The sequence below is a fragment of the Oncorhynchus keta genome, chromosome 8, assembly GCF_023373465.1.
Source record: "Oncorhynchus keta strain PuntledgeMale-10-30-2019 chromosome 8, Oket_V2, whole genome shotgun sequence".
Classification (NCBI taxonomy): domain Eukaryota; kingdom Metazoa; phylum Chordata; class Actinopteri; order Salmoniformes; family Salmonidae; genus Oncorhynchus; species Oncorhynchus keta.
The window spans coordinates 21363889-21378001 of NC_068428.1; the positions used below are offsets into that span (position 1 = coordinate 21363889).

Consider the following 14113-nt stretch of genomic DNA (forward strand, 5'->3'; position numbering starts at 1 on the left):
GCACTGTGATTCCAACACTTACTTTTTGAAGAAGGTTGTACATGCAATGTTCATGCCATGAGAGAGGTGTTGCTCTTGCCACCCCTAGATAGTGATATATGCAAGGATCGAGCATAGTCTAATTTAGATTTAAAGAAAAGATGAATATGAGTGACTGATAGTTAACATTAATATGTGTATAAATAACATGTATCTACATATCTGATATAATATCTACACATCATTAACGATACTCTCTGTGACACATGTGAAGGGTATGATGTGCACATTTGAGTTCCTCAACAACAAATGTATGTGGCTGTAGTAGTGAATAATTGGGGTGTAAAATGACTGTGAAAATTATATATTTAAAAAACTTTGCAGAAGGTGTTGCGTCTATAAAACCACCATTGGTCTGCAAGTGTCCATGTAGATTTAGCCTATAGTGACAAATCTATAATCAAGGTTCCTTCTGCCAATATAACATGCGGTGTGAAATGCAAAACTGACCTCATATCAGCATATGGGACAACTTAATTCACTCGACAGGTTACTAGGAATGTACCGATTACAACGATTGATGGAACGAGCTGCCACTCAAACTAACCCGCCCCGCCATTCCTTTGCTGGGGAAAGCATAGTCGTCAGAACCTCTCATCTGCAGCGCGAGTCCTCTGTGGCATGACGCACTGCCGTCAAGCGAAAAACTGGCAAAATGTAACATGCAAGTAGAAGCCATACACCATTTTCTGTGAATGGTAGGTGAAGAAAGTGTATAGGAATACGTATTTCGTGGGTTAAATATGATGCGTAAAATAGACGCAGAGGAGAAATACCAAGATCCGTGAAACTTTCTGCGCGTAAAAGTGAAAGGAAAATCAACTTTGGGAGGTGCAAAAATGGGTTTGAGTCGAACAGAAAAGGCCCATTGAGGAAGTGCAAGACGCTATTCTGTATTGATGATCATCGACAGGCGCACATTTAAGCGACGGCGACACAGACGGAAGAGAAAGCGCACAGTGAGGTAAATAATACAGGATAGTGTGTGAACCCCACGGCTGGACAAGCCCTTTAGACCCGCTCAGCAATCGAATAATATCCCCACTGAACTTGGGGAAAGGGAAGACAATGGACATCTAGCTTTACGCAGGACAACTGGCTGACCATATGCTTCATCTCTGCTACAAGCAACAGAGAAGTGCAAACACACGTATACTGTGTTTAAATGAGAGATGCTTCGTCTAGTTATGGCAAACAGCGTTATCTAAAGGACGGTGATAAAGATACGTTATCTAAAGGTCGGCGATACTGATAAATACAGCCAGCTAATGTGGCCAAAGCACTCTGTCAATCTACCCCAGCGGCAACACGGCCGCCTTATCTCACAGCGAAGCAGAAGACGAAAGGACACTTTCAGCGTTTACATTTTCATATCTACCTCTTACCAATATGGGCGAGAAAGTAGACTCGAGTCGATCGACTCCGGTGGAAGGCTGTCTGGTGGACGGGGAGAGCAGAAACCTCAGCGTGCTCAATTGGGAACAAGTGCAGCGCCTGGACGTCATCCTGGCTGGGTCCATCCCCATCCACGGCCGCTGGAACTTCCCTACCCTGGAGATAAAACCGCGGGACATCGTCAAAGTGGTCCGGAGTCGCATGGAGGAGAAACGGATACATGTCCGAGAGGTCCGTCTGAACGGTTCCGCGGCGAGCCATGTTCTACATGAGGACAGCGGGTTAGGATGGAAGGATCTGGACTTGATATTCTGTGCTGACCTGAAAAGTGAGATGGAGTTCCAGACGGTGAAGGATATAGTTCTGGACGCTCTGCTAGACTTCTTACCCGAGGGAGTGAACAAGGACAAGATAACGCCAGTGACCTTAAAGGTAACATAATTTATTTGTTTTATTTGACATTATCATTTGACATTCATAATGCAGGTTTATGTAGTTTATTACGCACCATTTTAGGTGCACACGTGTTTCTATATTCATTGCAAGCGTCGTATCAAGACTTGGATTCTAATGCAACCAGTGAAAGTTATGCACAAGTATGAGAATGCATTCCGATTACACGTTACTTTCATATCTTCATTCCATCTCAAAGTGCTTACTGCAATATATTATGCACCCTACAGCAGCCAATACATTACAGTTATGCCAATCCGCACAGTATCAACATTAACTTATGTGTAAAATAGTGCATTCAGAATTATTCCCTGCATTCTAAGCTACATGGTGATAGGGCTGCAGATAGTAGAAACAGTGGTTTCCACTACAAAGAGGATTCACGATAATCCAATCGGAAGGGGAACCGCATTAATGGTCGCTTCTCAGTTACATGGTTACGTATTTACGCATGACCCAGCGCTGGGGGGAGAGGATTAACCTCCCTTCAATGCAAAACATATACAGTACCAGTCAAAAGTTTGGACACACCTACTCATAATTCCATGTGTGTTATTTAATCTTTTTTCTTTATTTTTACTATTTTCTACATTGTAGAGTAATAGTGAAGACATCGAAACTATTAAATAATGTGCATGGAATTATGTAGTAACCAAAAAAGTGTTTAACAAATCAAAATAAATTTTTATATTTGAGATTCTTCACAACAGCCACCCTTTGTCATGATGACAGCTTTGCAGACTCTTGGCATTCTATCAACCAGCTTCATGAGGTAGTCACCTGGAATGCATTTAAATTAACAGGTGTGCCTTGTTATAAGTTCATTTGTGGAATTTATTTCCTTCTTAATGCATTTGAGCCAGTCAGTTGTGTTGTGACAAGTTAGGGGTGGTAAACAGAAGATAGCCCTATTTGGTAAAAGACCAAGTCCATATTATGGCAAGAACAGCTAAAATAAGCAAAGAGAAACGACAGTCCATCATTACTTTAAGACATGAAGGTCAGTCAATCTGGAAGATTTCAATAACTTTTCAAGTTTCTTCAAGTGCAGTTGAAAAAAAACATCAAGCGCTATGATGAAACTGTCTCTCATGAGGATCACCACAGGAAAGGAAGACCCAGAATTACCTCTGCTGCAGAGTTACCAGCCTCAGAAATGTCAGCCAAAATAAATAAGTAAAAGACACATCTCAACATCAATTGTTCAGAGGAGACTGCATGGATCAGGCCTTCATGGTCGAATTGCTGCAAAGAAACCACTACTAAAGGACACCAATAAGAAGAAGAGACATGGCTTGGGCCAAGAAACATGGACAATGGACATTAGACCGGTGGAAATCTGTCCTATGGTCTGATGAGTCCAAATTAGACATTTTTGGTTCCAACCGCTGTCTTTGTGAGACGCAGAGTAGGTGAACGGATGATCTCTGCATGTGTGGTTCCCAACGTGAAGCATGGAGGAGGAGGTGTGATGGTGTGGGGGTGCTTTGCTGGTCACACTGTCTGTGATTTATTTTGAATTCAAGTCACACTTAACCAGCATGGCTACCACAGCATTCTGCAGCAATACACCATCCCATCTGGTTTGTGCTAAGTGGGAATAAAAAAAAATGTTCAACAGGACAATGACACGCCATACCTCCAGGCTTTGTAATGGCTATTTGACCAAGAAGGAGAGTGATGGAGTGCTGCATCAGATGACCTGGCCTCCACAATCACCCGACCTCAACCCAATTGAGATGGTTTGGGATGTTTTGGACCGCAGAATAAATTAAAAGCAGTCAACAAGTGCTCAGCATATGTGAGAACTTCAAGACCTTCAAGACTGTTAGAAAAGCATTCCAGGTGAAGCTGGTTGAGGGAATGCCAAGCGTGTGCAAAGCTGTCATCATACGTGGAAGAATCTACTTTGAAGAATCTCAAATATATTTTGACTTGAACATTTATTTAGGTTATTTCCTAGTTTTGATGTCTTTACTATTATTCTACAATGTAAAAAAAAAGAAAAACCCTTGATTGAGTATGGGTTTCCAATGGTAGATTAATTGAATATTGAACAGAGGGTGAAAATGACACCAGAAAATCATCTACCACACTCAAATGAACCCCTGACATGCTTTATTTCTTAATAAAGTGTATTATTACTCCCCGTCACCAGACACATTGCCAGACCTAGATACAGAGGATGATGCATGTACTGAGAATAAATGAAGAAATGCACCAAGAGACATAACAAACACTTTAATCTATTAACATGTTTGGTTAAATTATGATGAATATGCTGATAATTCTATACAATGAAACATTTCATTGATGTATTTAATGTACAGGTCTAGGATCTTAATTTGATCGCCCTGTAGCAGGAGAACTCTCCTGCAATGTAGGATATTTTAAATGTGTAGTCTAATTTTAGTTTAAAAGGTCTTCTGAAGTTTGACATTTACACTTGTTTTTCCCTTACAAAAATGTATTAACCCCTACAATAATATCAATTAATTATAATCCACATAATAATTCAAATTTCCTCTTGCTAGCAAACTGGCTCAAATTAATATTCTACATCTGTATCTAATCATTAATTTATGAATGACCTATTACCATAGACAAAACATGTAGATATAGAGATGTCAGATGTGTGACTAAGACATGTTTTTTTATGTCTGTGTTGTTGTGTTTTCAGGAGGCCTATGTGCAGAAGATGGTGAAAGTATGTAATGACTCAGACCGCTGGAGCCTAATCTCCCTCTCCAACAACAAAGGCAAGAATGTGGAGCTCAAGTTTGTGGACTCTCTGCGTCGCCAGTTTGAGTTCAGTGTGGACTCCTTCCAGATTCGCCTGGACTCCCTTCTCCTCTTCTACGAGTGCTCCGAGCACCCCATGGCTGACACCTTCCACCCCACCATCCTGGGAGAAAGTGTGTACGGGGATTTCACCGCGGCCCTCGACCATCTACGCAAACGCCTCATCTGCACGAGGAACCCTGAGGAGATTCGTGGTGGTGGTCTTCTGAAATACTGCCATCTGCTGGTCCGGGGCTTCTGCGCCACTTCCGGACCCGAAATGAAAATTCTGCAACGCTACATGTGCTCTAGGTTCTTCATAGACTTCCCAGAGCTGGGCGAGCAGAGGAGGAAGCTGGAATCCTACCTCCAGAACCACTTTGTGGGTCTCGAAGACAGGAAATACGACTATCTGGCCACTCTGCATGGGGTAGTGCAGGAGAGCACAGTGTGCCTGATGGGCCACGAGAGGAGACAGACACTGGGCCTCATCTCCTCCCTGGCCCTTCGGGTTCTTGCAGAGCAGAACGTCATCCCTAACACGGCCAACGTCACCTGCTACTACCAGCCTGCCCCTTATGTGGCCGACAGCAACTTCAGCAACTACTACGTGGCCCAGGTGCAGCCTGTTTACCCTCACTACCTCCCTCCGCAGTACCCCCATCAACAGTACCCCCCTCAGCAATACCCAACTCAGCAATACCCCAATCCACACCAACCGCCTCCCCACCACCCCATGTACACTGCATGGATGCCCTGCAACTGAGTGTGAGATAGTGGACACACACAGTCACTTATGGAACAATGGAATTCTCATCCTAACTAATGAATGGATCACAGGATCATGGTGGATCCTCTCTTTATTCAAACAGAGACTCAAAGAGAGGCATATTCTTGCTTTGGCTATGAGCTGGATGGAGAGGAGAGAAGGAGAGAGGCCACTTGGATGTGGTCTGACCCTGGAGGGAAGGCTTTCCTCCAAGGCAGAAAACCAGTGGTGGAGGAGAGGAGGGCAAAAGGGAAGGGAGAAGGCCGACCTAAGATGAGGCTGAGGTTGAACCCAGGAGGCCAGTCGGTCCATGGCGACTAGCCAGTCCTAGGAGACCAGGCTAAACACCTTGCTGGACAACCAAGCATTCGGCTTAGGGCTGAATACTACCAGTGTTGACGATGCAGTGAAATGATGTATGTAACCAATGTGTTAGTGGTTATGTTTTTGCAAGCAATGGCTTGAATTTGAGACTCACTCTTAAATATACACCCACCTACAGTATACTCCCTAACACTCATACATGCATAAAAACAAAGACACACTCTCACACACCATACAGTGCATACATGAGACATGTACAGTACATAGGCAAACACAGAGTGTATTGTATAGGAAAGTGAGAGACTTCGGGAAGATGTGGACACGTCCTGATTGGCTACGAAGACCTTGCGTTGACCTTTTTCTGGACAGTGAAAATAAGAAGTAAGGCTTACCCCAGACAATGCAAAAGAAGAACTGGACATTGTTTACAAACCAAAGATCTATCTTTTAGAGACCCACGTCTTGGCTGATCAAGGAGAAGAAGAAGAAAAAGCAACAAAAAAAATGCAATATGTTGATGTGAATATTTTTGCTTAAAGTGCCTACATGTCTAAAAGGAAGAAACAGGTTTTTGTGAATATTTTGTGAATAAACCCAGACTTGTTCATTTTAGACAAAGGACCATGAGCCTTTTGAAGGATGATGGTGTGTTACTTGTGTAAATGAATGTATTTTAGACCAGAGAGGGACACAATGTGAACTGTTATTGAAGGAGAGGAACCAGGTTTGTGTCTCATATCTCCCAGAATTGGAATTGGATGACGAGAGAGGGAGATGAGTTATAGTGTGAGAGAGAAAGGAAGGAGAAAGTGAGAGAGGGTCCTGAGTGAGTGAGGAGGTTACAAAGGGAGAGGATTAGAGTATGAGTCAAGCCTTTAAACTCCTGCAAACGTGTAGTGTCTGGGGACACGCCTGCAAACTCTTGCACACAAGTGTGCAGTAGTTTACAGGCCTGACTCATACTGTTAGAGAGTGTTTTTACCAGTAGAGAGAGAGGTCTGAAAGTGTTGCTTGAGAGATGTATTTGTGATATTTCACTGTGTGTGTGAATGGGCAGTATATGTTTGGGTATAAAAAGGTGGAAATTGTCCTCTGATGCATTCTTCTTTGTTACATTTCTGATGTTTTTTTCTGAGGAAATTCCATGTGGGATGTGAGTAAGGGGGGTTCAAGCATTTGCACCTTTGCAAAGTGTGCGCCTGTTATTTTTAAGTAATGAAACCTAAAATAATGAACTAAAGGTTAAGAGAAGGATAATAACTAAGTTGATGTATCAATAATGGTTGTTTTTTGTTCCCTTATAAAGATACCAGGTGAAAACTTTGAGTAAATCTAACCCGATCAATGCAGACATCTCACATCCTTCTATTAAACCTGTTCTCAGATCTCATATTTTTCTATATTTCTCGATCAATCTCTCTATTTTTGTACATGTTGTTCGGCTCATGCCATAGTCTTGTTGATTGCCACGTTCCAAGAGGTTGTAAAGAGTATTGATGCAAGTGCGTGTGTGTGTGTGTGTTTGCACACGTCAGTTCAATGTCTAGTTTTGAGTTGTCAACTAACGTCAATTCTGCTTGAAATCAACAAAACATTTCCCCATGTCATTGGATTTAGCTTAAACGTTGGGTGAAAAGAGACGAAATGCAATCAGTTTTTCACATTGATTCAACATCATCACATAGATTGTTTGGGTTGAAATGACGTGGAAACAATGTTGATTCAACCAGTTTTTGCCCAGTGGGAAACTTTCAAATGCAGACTCACTTGTGTCCATGGCATTGCTCATGCAATTTCTTTTGTTTTCTTTCTTTTTTGTTTCAAAACGTTATTCTCTAAGAAATATAATGTTTTTTTGAGTTTCTGTCAATGTGTTATTGTTGTGTAAATGTCTATTTTGATTGCCAACCAATATGGGATTGGCCAAAAATGTGAAAAGAATGTGTGAACACATTTGTCTAAGATGAATTACTTTATCATTAAGAAGGAAGAAAAAACAGTTATGCACTCCTGTAGTCAATTATGCATTTATTCTCTTTTCAGTTTTTCCAAAAGTGTAAAATACAGAATACAGTTGAAGTCGAAGGTTACATACACCTTAGCCAAATACATTTAAACTCAGTTTTTCACAATTCCTGACATTTAATCCTAGTAACAATTCCCTTTCTTAGGTCAGTTAGGATCACCACTTTATTTTAAGAATGTGAAATGTCAGAATAATGGTAGAGAAAATTATTTATTTCAGCTTTAATTTCTCTAATCACATTCCCAGTGGGTCAGAAGTTTACATACACTCAATTAGTATTTGGTAGCATTGCCTTTAAATTGTTAGACTTGGGTCAAACGTTTCGGGTAGCCTTCCACAAGCTTCCCACAATAAGTTGGGTGAAATTTGGCCCATTCCTCCTGACAGAGCTGGTGTAACTGAGGCAGGTTTTGTAGGCCCCCTTTCTCACACACGCTATTTCAGTTCTGCTCACAAATGTTCCACAGGATTGAGGTCAGGGCTTTGTGATGGCCACTCCAATACCTTGACTTTGTTGTCCTTAAGCCATTTTGCCACAACTTTGGAAGTATGCTTGTGGTCATTGTCCACTTGGAAGACCCATTTGCGACCAAGCTTTTAAGTTCCTGACTGATGTCTTGAGATGTTGCTTCAATATATCCACAGAATTTTCCATCCTCATGGTGCCATCTATTTTGTGAAGTGCACCAGTCCCTCCTGCAGCATAGCACCCCCACAACATGATGCTGCCACCCCCGTGCTTCACGGTTGGGATGGTGTTCTTCGGCTTCCAAGCCTCCCTCCCCCGTAGTTTGGCTTTTTTATGGCGGCTTTGGAGCAGTGGCTTTTTCCTTGCTGAGCGGCCTTTCAGGTTATGTCGATATAGGACTTGTTTTATTGTGGATATAGATACTTTTTACCTGTTTCCTCCAGCATCTTCACAAGGTCCTTTGCTGTTTTTCTGGGATTGATTTTCACTTTTCGCACCAAAGTAGGTTCATCTCTAGGAGTCCTTCCTGAGTGGTATGATGGCTGTGTGGTCCCATGGTGTTTATACTTGCGTACTATTGTTTGTACAGATGAACGTGGTACCTTCTGGCGTTTGGAAATTGCTCCCAAGCATGAACCAGACTTGTGGAGGTCTACAATTATTTTTGAGGTCTTGGCTGATTTCTTTAGATTTTCCCATAATGTCAAGCAAAGAGACACTGAGTTTGAAGGTAGGCCTTGAAATACATCCACAGGTACACATCCAATTGACTAAAATGCTGTCAATTAGCCTATCAGAAGCTTCTAAAGCCATGACATCATTTTCTGGAATTTTCCAAGCTGTTTAAAGGAACTGTCAACTTAGTGTATGTAAACTTCTGACCCACTGGAATTGTGATGCATTGAATTATAAATGAAATAATCTGTCTGTAAACAATTGTTGGAAAATTACTTGTGTCATGCACAAAGTAGATGTCTGAACCGACTTTCCAAAAGTATAGTTAGTTAACAATACATTTGTGAAGTGGTTGAAAAAACGAGATTTAATGACTCCAACCTAAGTGTATGTAAACTTACGACTTCAACTGTATATACAGTATATACAGTATTTAAATACTCATAAATAACTGTACTTTCTCATGACTCATGCTCTGAAAGGAAAATCCACTCAAAAACTATATTTTTGATATTCTTTCATTCGTCATCTTTCATACAGTCCCATTTTTTTCCCATTTCAGGAGTCAAGTTTTCAAGAAGTAAAGTGTAATTTGCAAAGTGTCATCCTCATAATGATGCATTTTGCATCATCATGATGATGTGGCAAGTGCCACTGCTTAATATCTTGTAAACTTTACTGCTGACATCCAAAACATTTTGGGTCTGTATTAACAGTGGACTAATGAAAGAAATATGCAAATATCATTTTTGTTATTTGTACGTTTTAAAATATGAGAACATAGAGACATTGACATCAATACAACATCCCCATTCCTTTATCCACCCAGCCCATTCCTTCCAAACACCAAGGCATTATACAAAGAAACTGCACAAGAACAATGATAGAAACAAAACAAAAACAAAATAAATAACAAACCATATTTTGTTTTTACAAATAAATAAGATACACAAAAGGTAAAATAAATTACAATGAATGAAATAAATTGGTCTCACAATCACAATGGAATCCGATTTGCACACTGTAGACACTGACATATTACATACAGTGCCTTGCGAAAGTATTCGGCCGCCTTGAACTTTGCGACCTTTTGCCACATTTCAGGCTTCAAACATAAAGATATAAAACTGTATTTTTTTTGTGAAGAATCAACAACAAGTGAGACACAATCATGAAGTGGAATGACATTTATTGGATATTTCAAACTTTTTTAACAAATCAAAAACTGAAAAATTGGGCGTGCAAAATTATTCAGCCCCCTTACGTTAATACTTTGTAGCTCCACCTTTTGCTGCGATTACAGCTGTAAGTCGCTTGGGGTATGTCTCTATCAGTTTTGCACATCGAGAGACTGAAATTTTTTCCCGTTCCTCCTTGCAAAACAGCTCGAGCTCAGTGAGGTTGGATGGAGAGCATTTGCGAACAGCAGTTTTCAGTTCTTCCCACAGATTCTCGATTGGATTCAGGTCTGGACTTTGACTTGGCCATTCTAACACCTGGATATGTTTATTTTTGAACCATTCCATTGTAGATTTTGCTTTATGTTTTGGATCATTGTCTTGTTGGAAGACTAATCTCCGTCCCAGTCTCAGGTCTTTTGCAGACTCCATCAGGTTTTCTTCCAGAATGGTCCTGTATTTGGCTCCATCCATCTTCCCATCAATTTTAACCATCTTCCCTGTCCCTGCTGAAGAAAAGCAGGCCCAAACCATGATGCTGCCACCACCATGTTTGACAGTGGGGATGGTGTGTTCAGGGTGATGAGCTGTGTTGCTTTTATGCCAAACATAACGTTTTGCATTGTTGCCAAAAAGTTCAATTTTGGTTTCATCTGACCAGAGCACCTTCTTCCATATGTTTGGTGTGTCTCCCAGGTGGCTTGTGGCTAACTTTAAACGACACTTTTTATGGATATCTTTTAGAAATGTCTTTCTTCTTGCCACTCTTCCATAAAGGTCAGATTTGTGCAATATACGACTGATTGTTGTCCTATGGACAGAGTCTCCCACCTCAGCTGTAGATCCCTGCAGTTCATCCAGAGTGATCATGGGCCTCTTGGCTGCATCTCTGATCAGTCTTCTCCTTGTATGAGCTGAAAGTTTAGAGGGACGGTCAGATCTTGGTAGATTTGCAGTGGTCTGATACTCCTTCCATTTCAATATTATCGCTTGCACAGTGCTCCTTGGGATGTTTAAAGCTTGGGAAATGTTTTTGTATCCAAATCCGGCTTTAAACTCCTTCACAACAGTATCTCGGACCGGCCTGGTGTGTTCCTTGTTCTTCATGATGCTCTCTGCGCTTTTAACAGACCTCTGAGACTATCACAGTGCAGGTGCATTTATACGGAGACTTGATTACACACAGGTGGATTGTATTTATCATCATTAGTCATTTAGGTCAACATTGGATCATTCAGAGATCCTCACTGAACTTCTGGAGAGAGTTTGCTGCACTGAAAGTAAAGGGGCTGAATAATTTTGCATGCCCAATTTTTCAGTTTTTGATTTGTTAAAAAAGTTTGAAATATCCAATAAATGTCGTTCCACTTCATGATTGTGTCCCACTTGTTGTTGATTCTTCACAAAAAAACACAGTTTTATATCTTTATGTTTGAAGCCTAAAATGTGGCAAAAGCTCGCAATGTTCAAGGGGGCCGAATACTTTCACAAGGCACTGTAACTGCGTATACTGAAAAAAACAATAGCAATTCTCTATTAGTAGCTCAAATACCATCTGGCCCATGACAGTGTCCCCCAGTCCTGGCCCCGGGACCTGAGGGGACACACATCCCCGCCTCCGCATCCAACGCACTCGACTCCAGTCAGAAGTTTGGTAATGTAATGCTTCTGTGTGTAGCTGGTGAGATGAGTCAGGCGCAGGACAGCAGATATGAGTAATGAAAGCAATTTACTCAATAATATAACAATACACGTTGTATAAATACAAGGTCACAAATACCACCCGCAATACAATAAACAATTACTCACAAACAAACATGGGGGAACAGAGGGTTAAATAATGAACAAGTAATTGCGGAATTGAAACCAGGTGTGTAAGACAAAGACAAAACAAATGGAAAATGAAAAGTGGATTGGCGATGGCAAGAAGGCCGGTGACGTTGACCGCCGAATGCCGTCCAAACAAGGAGAGGCGCCGACTTCGGCGGAAGTCGTGACAGGTACATTGAATCAAGTGTGCCGGCGCTACGGCAAGTACAAAACTTGCACCCCTCGGGACCCCAGGACCAGGAGAATCTGGTCCATACGGTGGCTGGAGAAAACATCAAAGCAACAGTCCTAGGATGACAGAATATAAAAAATAACAAAGATAATAAAACCGGTATGATAATTACAGTCGATTTCTATTAACACATCGCATCCACTTACACAGGACATGACTGCCTATACTTAAATGTGAGAGATAGGATCTCTACATGTTCAATGAAAGGGGACCATGTCAGGCCAAACTTTTCTTGGGACACCCGCATAGTGTATCTATCCATTTCAAGTGGCAGAGATGAAATCACCTCCTTAACCTATTGTGTAAGAGAAGGAGGTCTTGCAGAGGTCTTCCAATTAAAGAGGATAAGATGGCGAGCTAGACGTGAAGCAAATGCTACTGCATTCGCCTGGTGGGTGGTAGCAGTACAATGCAAAGGTGGTTTGCCAAAAATAGCAGTGAACGGATTGGGTCAACAGTTTTGTTACATAAATGTGAAAATGCCTCAAATATCAGATCTCAAAAACACTCAGAGAATGGCATGACCAAAACAAATGCCCCACAGTTGCTGGACTCTGATGGCATCTCATACACTTTGGGTCGACATTTGGATATAGTTTTGCTAGTCTGTCATTTGAGTAATGGAGACGGTGTAAGACTTTGAACTGAATGAGCACGTGCCGTATGCAAAATGATGAGGTATCGATAAGCTCTGTACTACGTTGCCATACTGTCATCGGGTAGCTTGACTTGTTCCCATGCGGATTTGGTATTTGACCAGAAAGGTGGGTTAATGTTCTTTATGATGTCATATAACCTGGAGATTGTGCCCTTCAGATAGGGGTTAAGGTCTAAGCACCTCTCAACTGGACACTTTGCAGGCAGGAGCAGAAATGAAGGGAAATGTTTTTTAGCTGTGAGTTTGGAGATAACCCAAAACGTGGGTATTGGGTCAACTCTCAGAGTTTAAAATGAGACAAATGTATTATCAACAAAGAGGTCACAAGAAAAAGCCAGGCCCCAAATATAATTATGGAGTGGATTTGTCCTTTAAGAGCATGAGTCATGAGAAGCGTGACTCATACTCAACAGTACCCCCATCAACATTACCACCGTCAGCAATACCCCCATCCACACCAACCGCCTCCCCACCACCCCATGTACACTGCATAGATGCCTTGCAACTGAGTGTGAGATAGTGGACACACACAGTCACTTATGGAACGATGGGAAACTCATCCTAACTAATGAACGGATCACAGGATGATGGTGGATCCTCTCTTTATTCAAACAGAGACTCAGAGGCATATTTTTGCTTTGGCTTTGAGCAGGATGCAGAGGAGAGAAGGAGAGAGGCCACTTGGATGTGGTCTGACCCTGGAGAGAAGGCTTTCCTCCAAGGCAGAAAACCAGCACAATCGAGAACATCCGGTAGGGCTGTATCACCGCCTGGTACGGCAACTGCTCCAACCATAACCGTAAGGCTCTCCAGAGGGTAGTGAGGTCTGCACAACGCATAACCGGGGGCAAACTACCTGCCCTCCAGGACACCTACACGACCCGGTGTCACAGGAAGGCCAAAAAGATCATCAAGGACAACAACCACCTGAGCCACTGCCTGTTCACCCCGTTATCATCCAGAAGGCGAGGTCAGCACAGGTGCATCAAAGCTGGGACCGAGAGACTGAAAAACAGCTTCTATCTCAAGGCCATCAGACTGTTAAACAGCCATCACTAACATTGATTGGCTGCTGCCAACATACTGACTCAAATCTCTAGCCACTTTAATAATAAAAAATTGGATGTAATAAATGTATCACTAGTCACTTTAAACAATGCCACTTTATATAATGTTTACATACCCTACATTACTCATCTCATATGTATATACTGTACTCTATACCATCTACTGCATCTTGCCTACGCCGTTCGGCCATCGCTCATCTATATATTTATATGTACA

At 41.8% G+C, this 14113-nt stretch overlaps 1 protein-coding gene across 1 annotated transcript; it reads left to right on the forward strand.

Annotated features, from left to right (window-relative positions):
• The first annotated feature begins 330 nt into the window (after positions 1–330).
• On the forward strand, positions 331–6922 carry LOC118386995 (terminal nucleotidyltransferase 5A-like). The gene is made up of 2 exons (XM_035775068.2): positions 331–1866; positions 4568–6922. Exons 1-2 carry the CDS (start codon positions 1429–1431, stop codon positions 5432–5434), a joined length of 1305 nt encoding a protein of 434 aa, XP_035630961.1. The 5' UTR covers positions 331–1428; the 3' UTR covers positions 5435–6922.
• Positions 6923–14113: the final 7191 nt, after the last annotated feature.

What these genes read in the sequence shown, in the direction of transcription:
- LOC118386995 (XM_035775068.2), top strand. Translation starts at nt 1,429, where the DNA reads ATGGGCGAGAAAGTAGACTCGAGTCGATCGACTCCGGTGGAAGGCTGT. An exon ending in TAACGCCAGTGACCTTAAAG is followed by an intron (nt 1,867 to 4,567) that starts GTAACATAATTT and finishes TTGTGTTTTCAG; the next exon opens with GAGGCCTATGTGCAGAAGAT.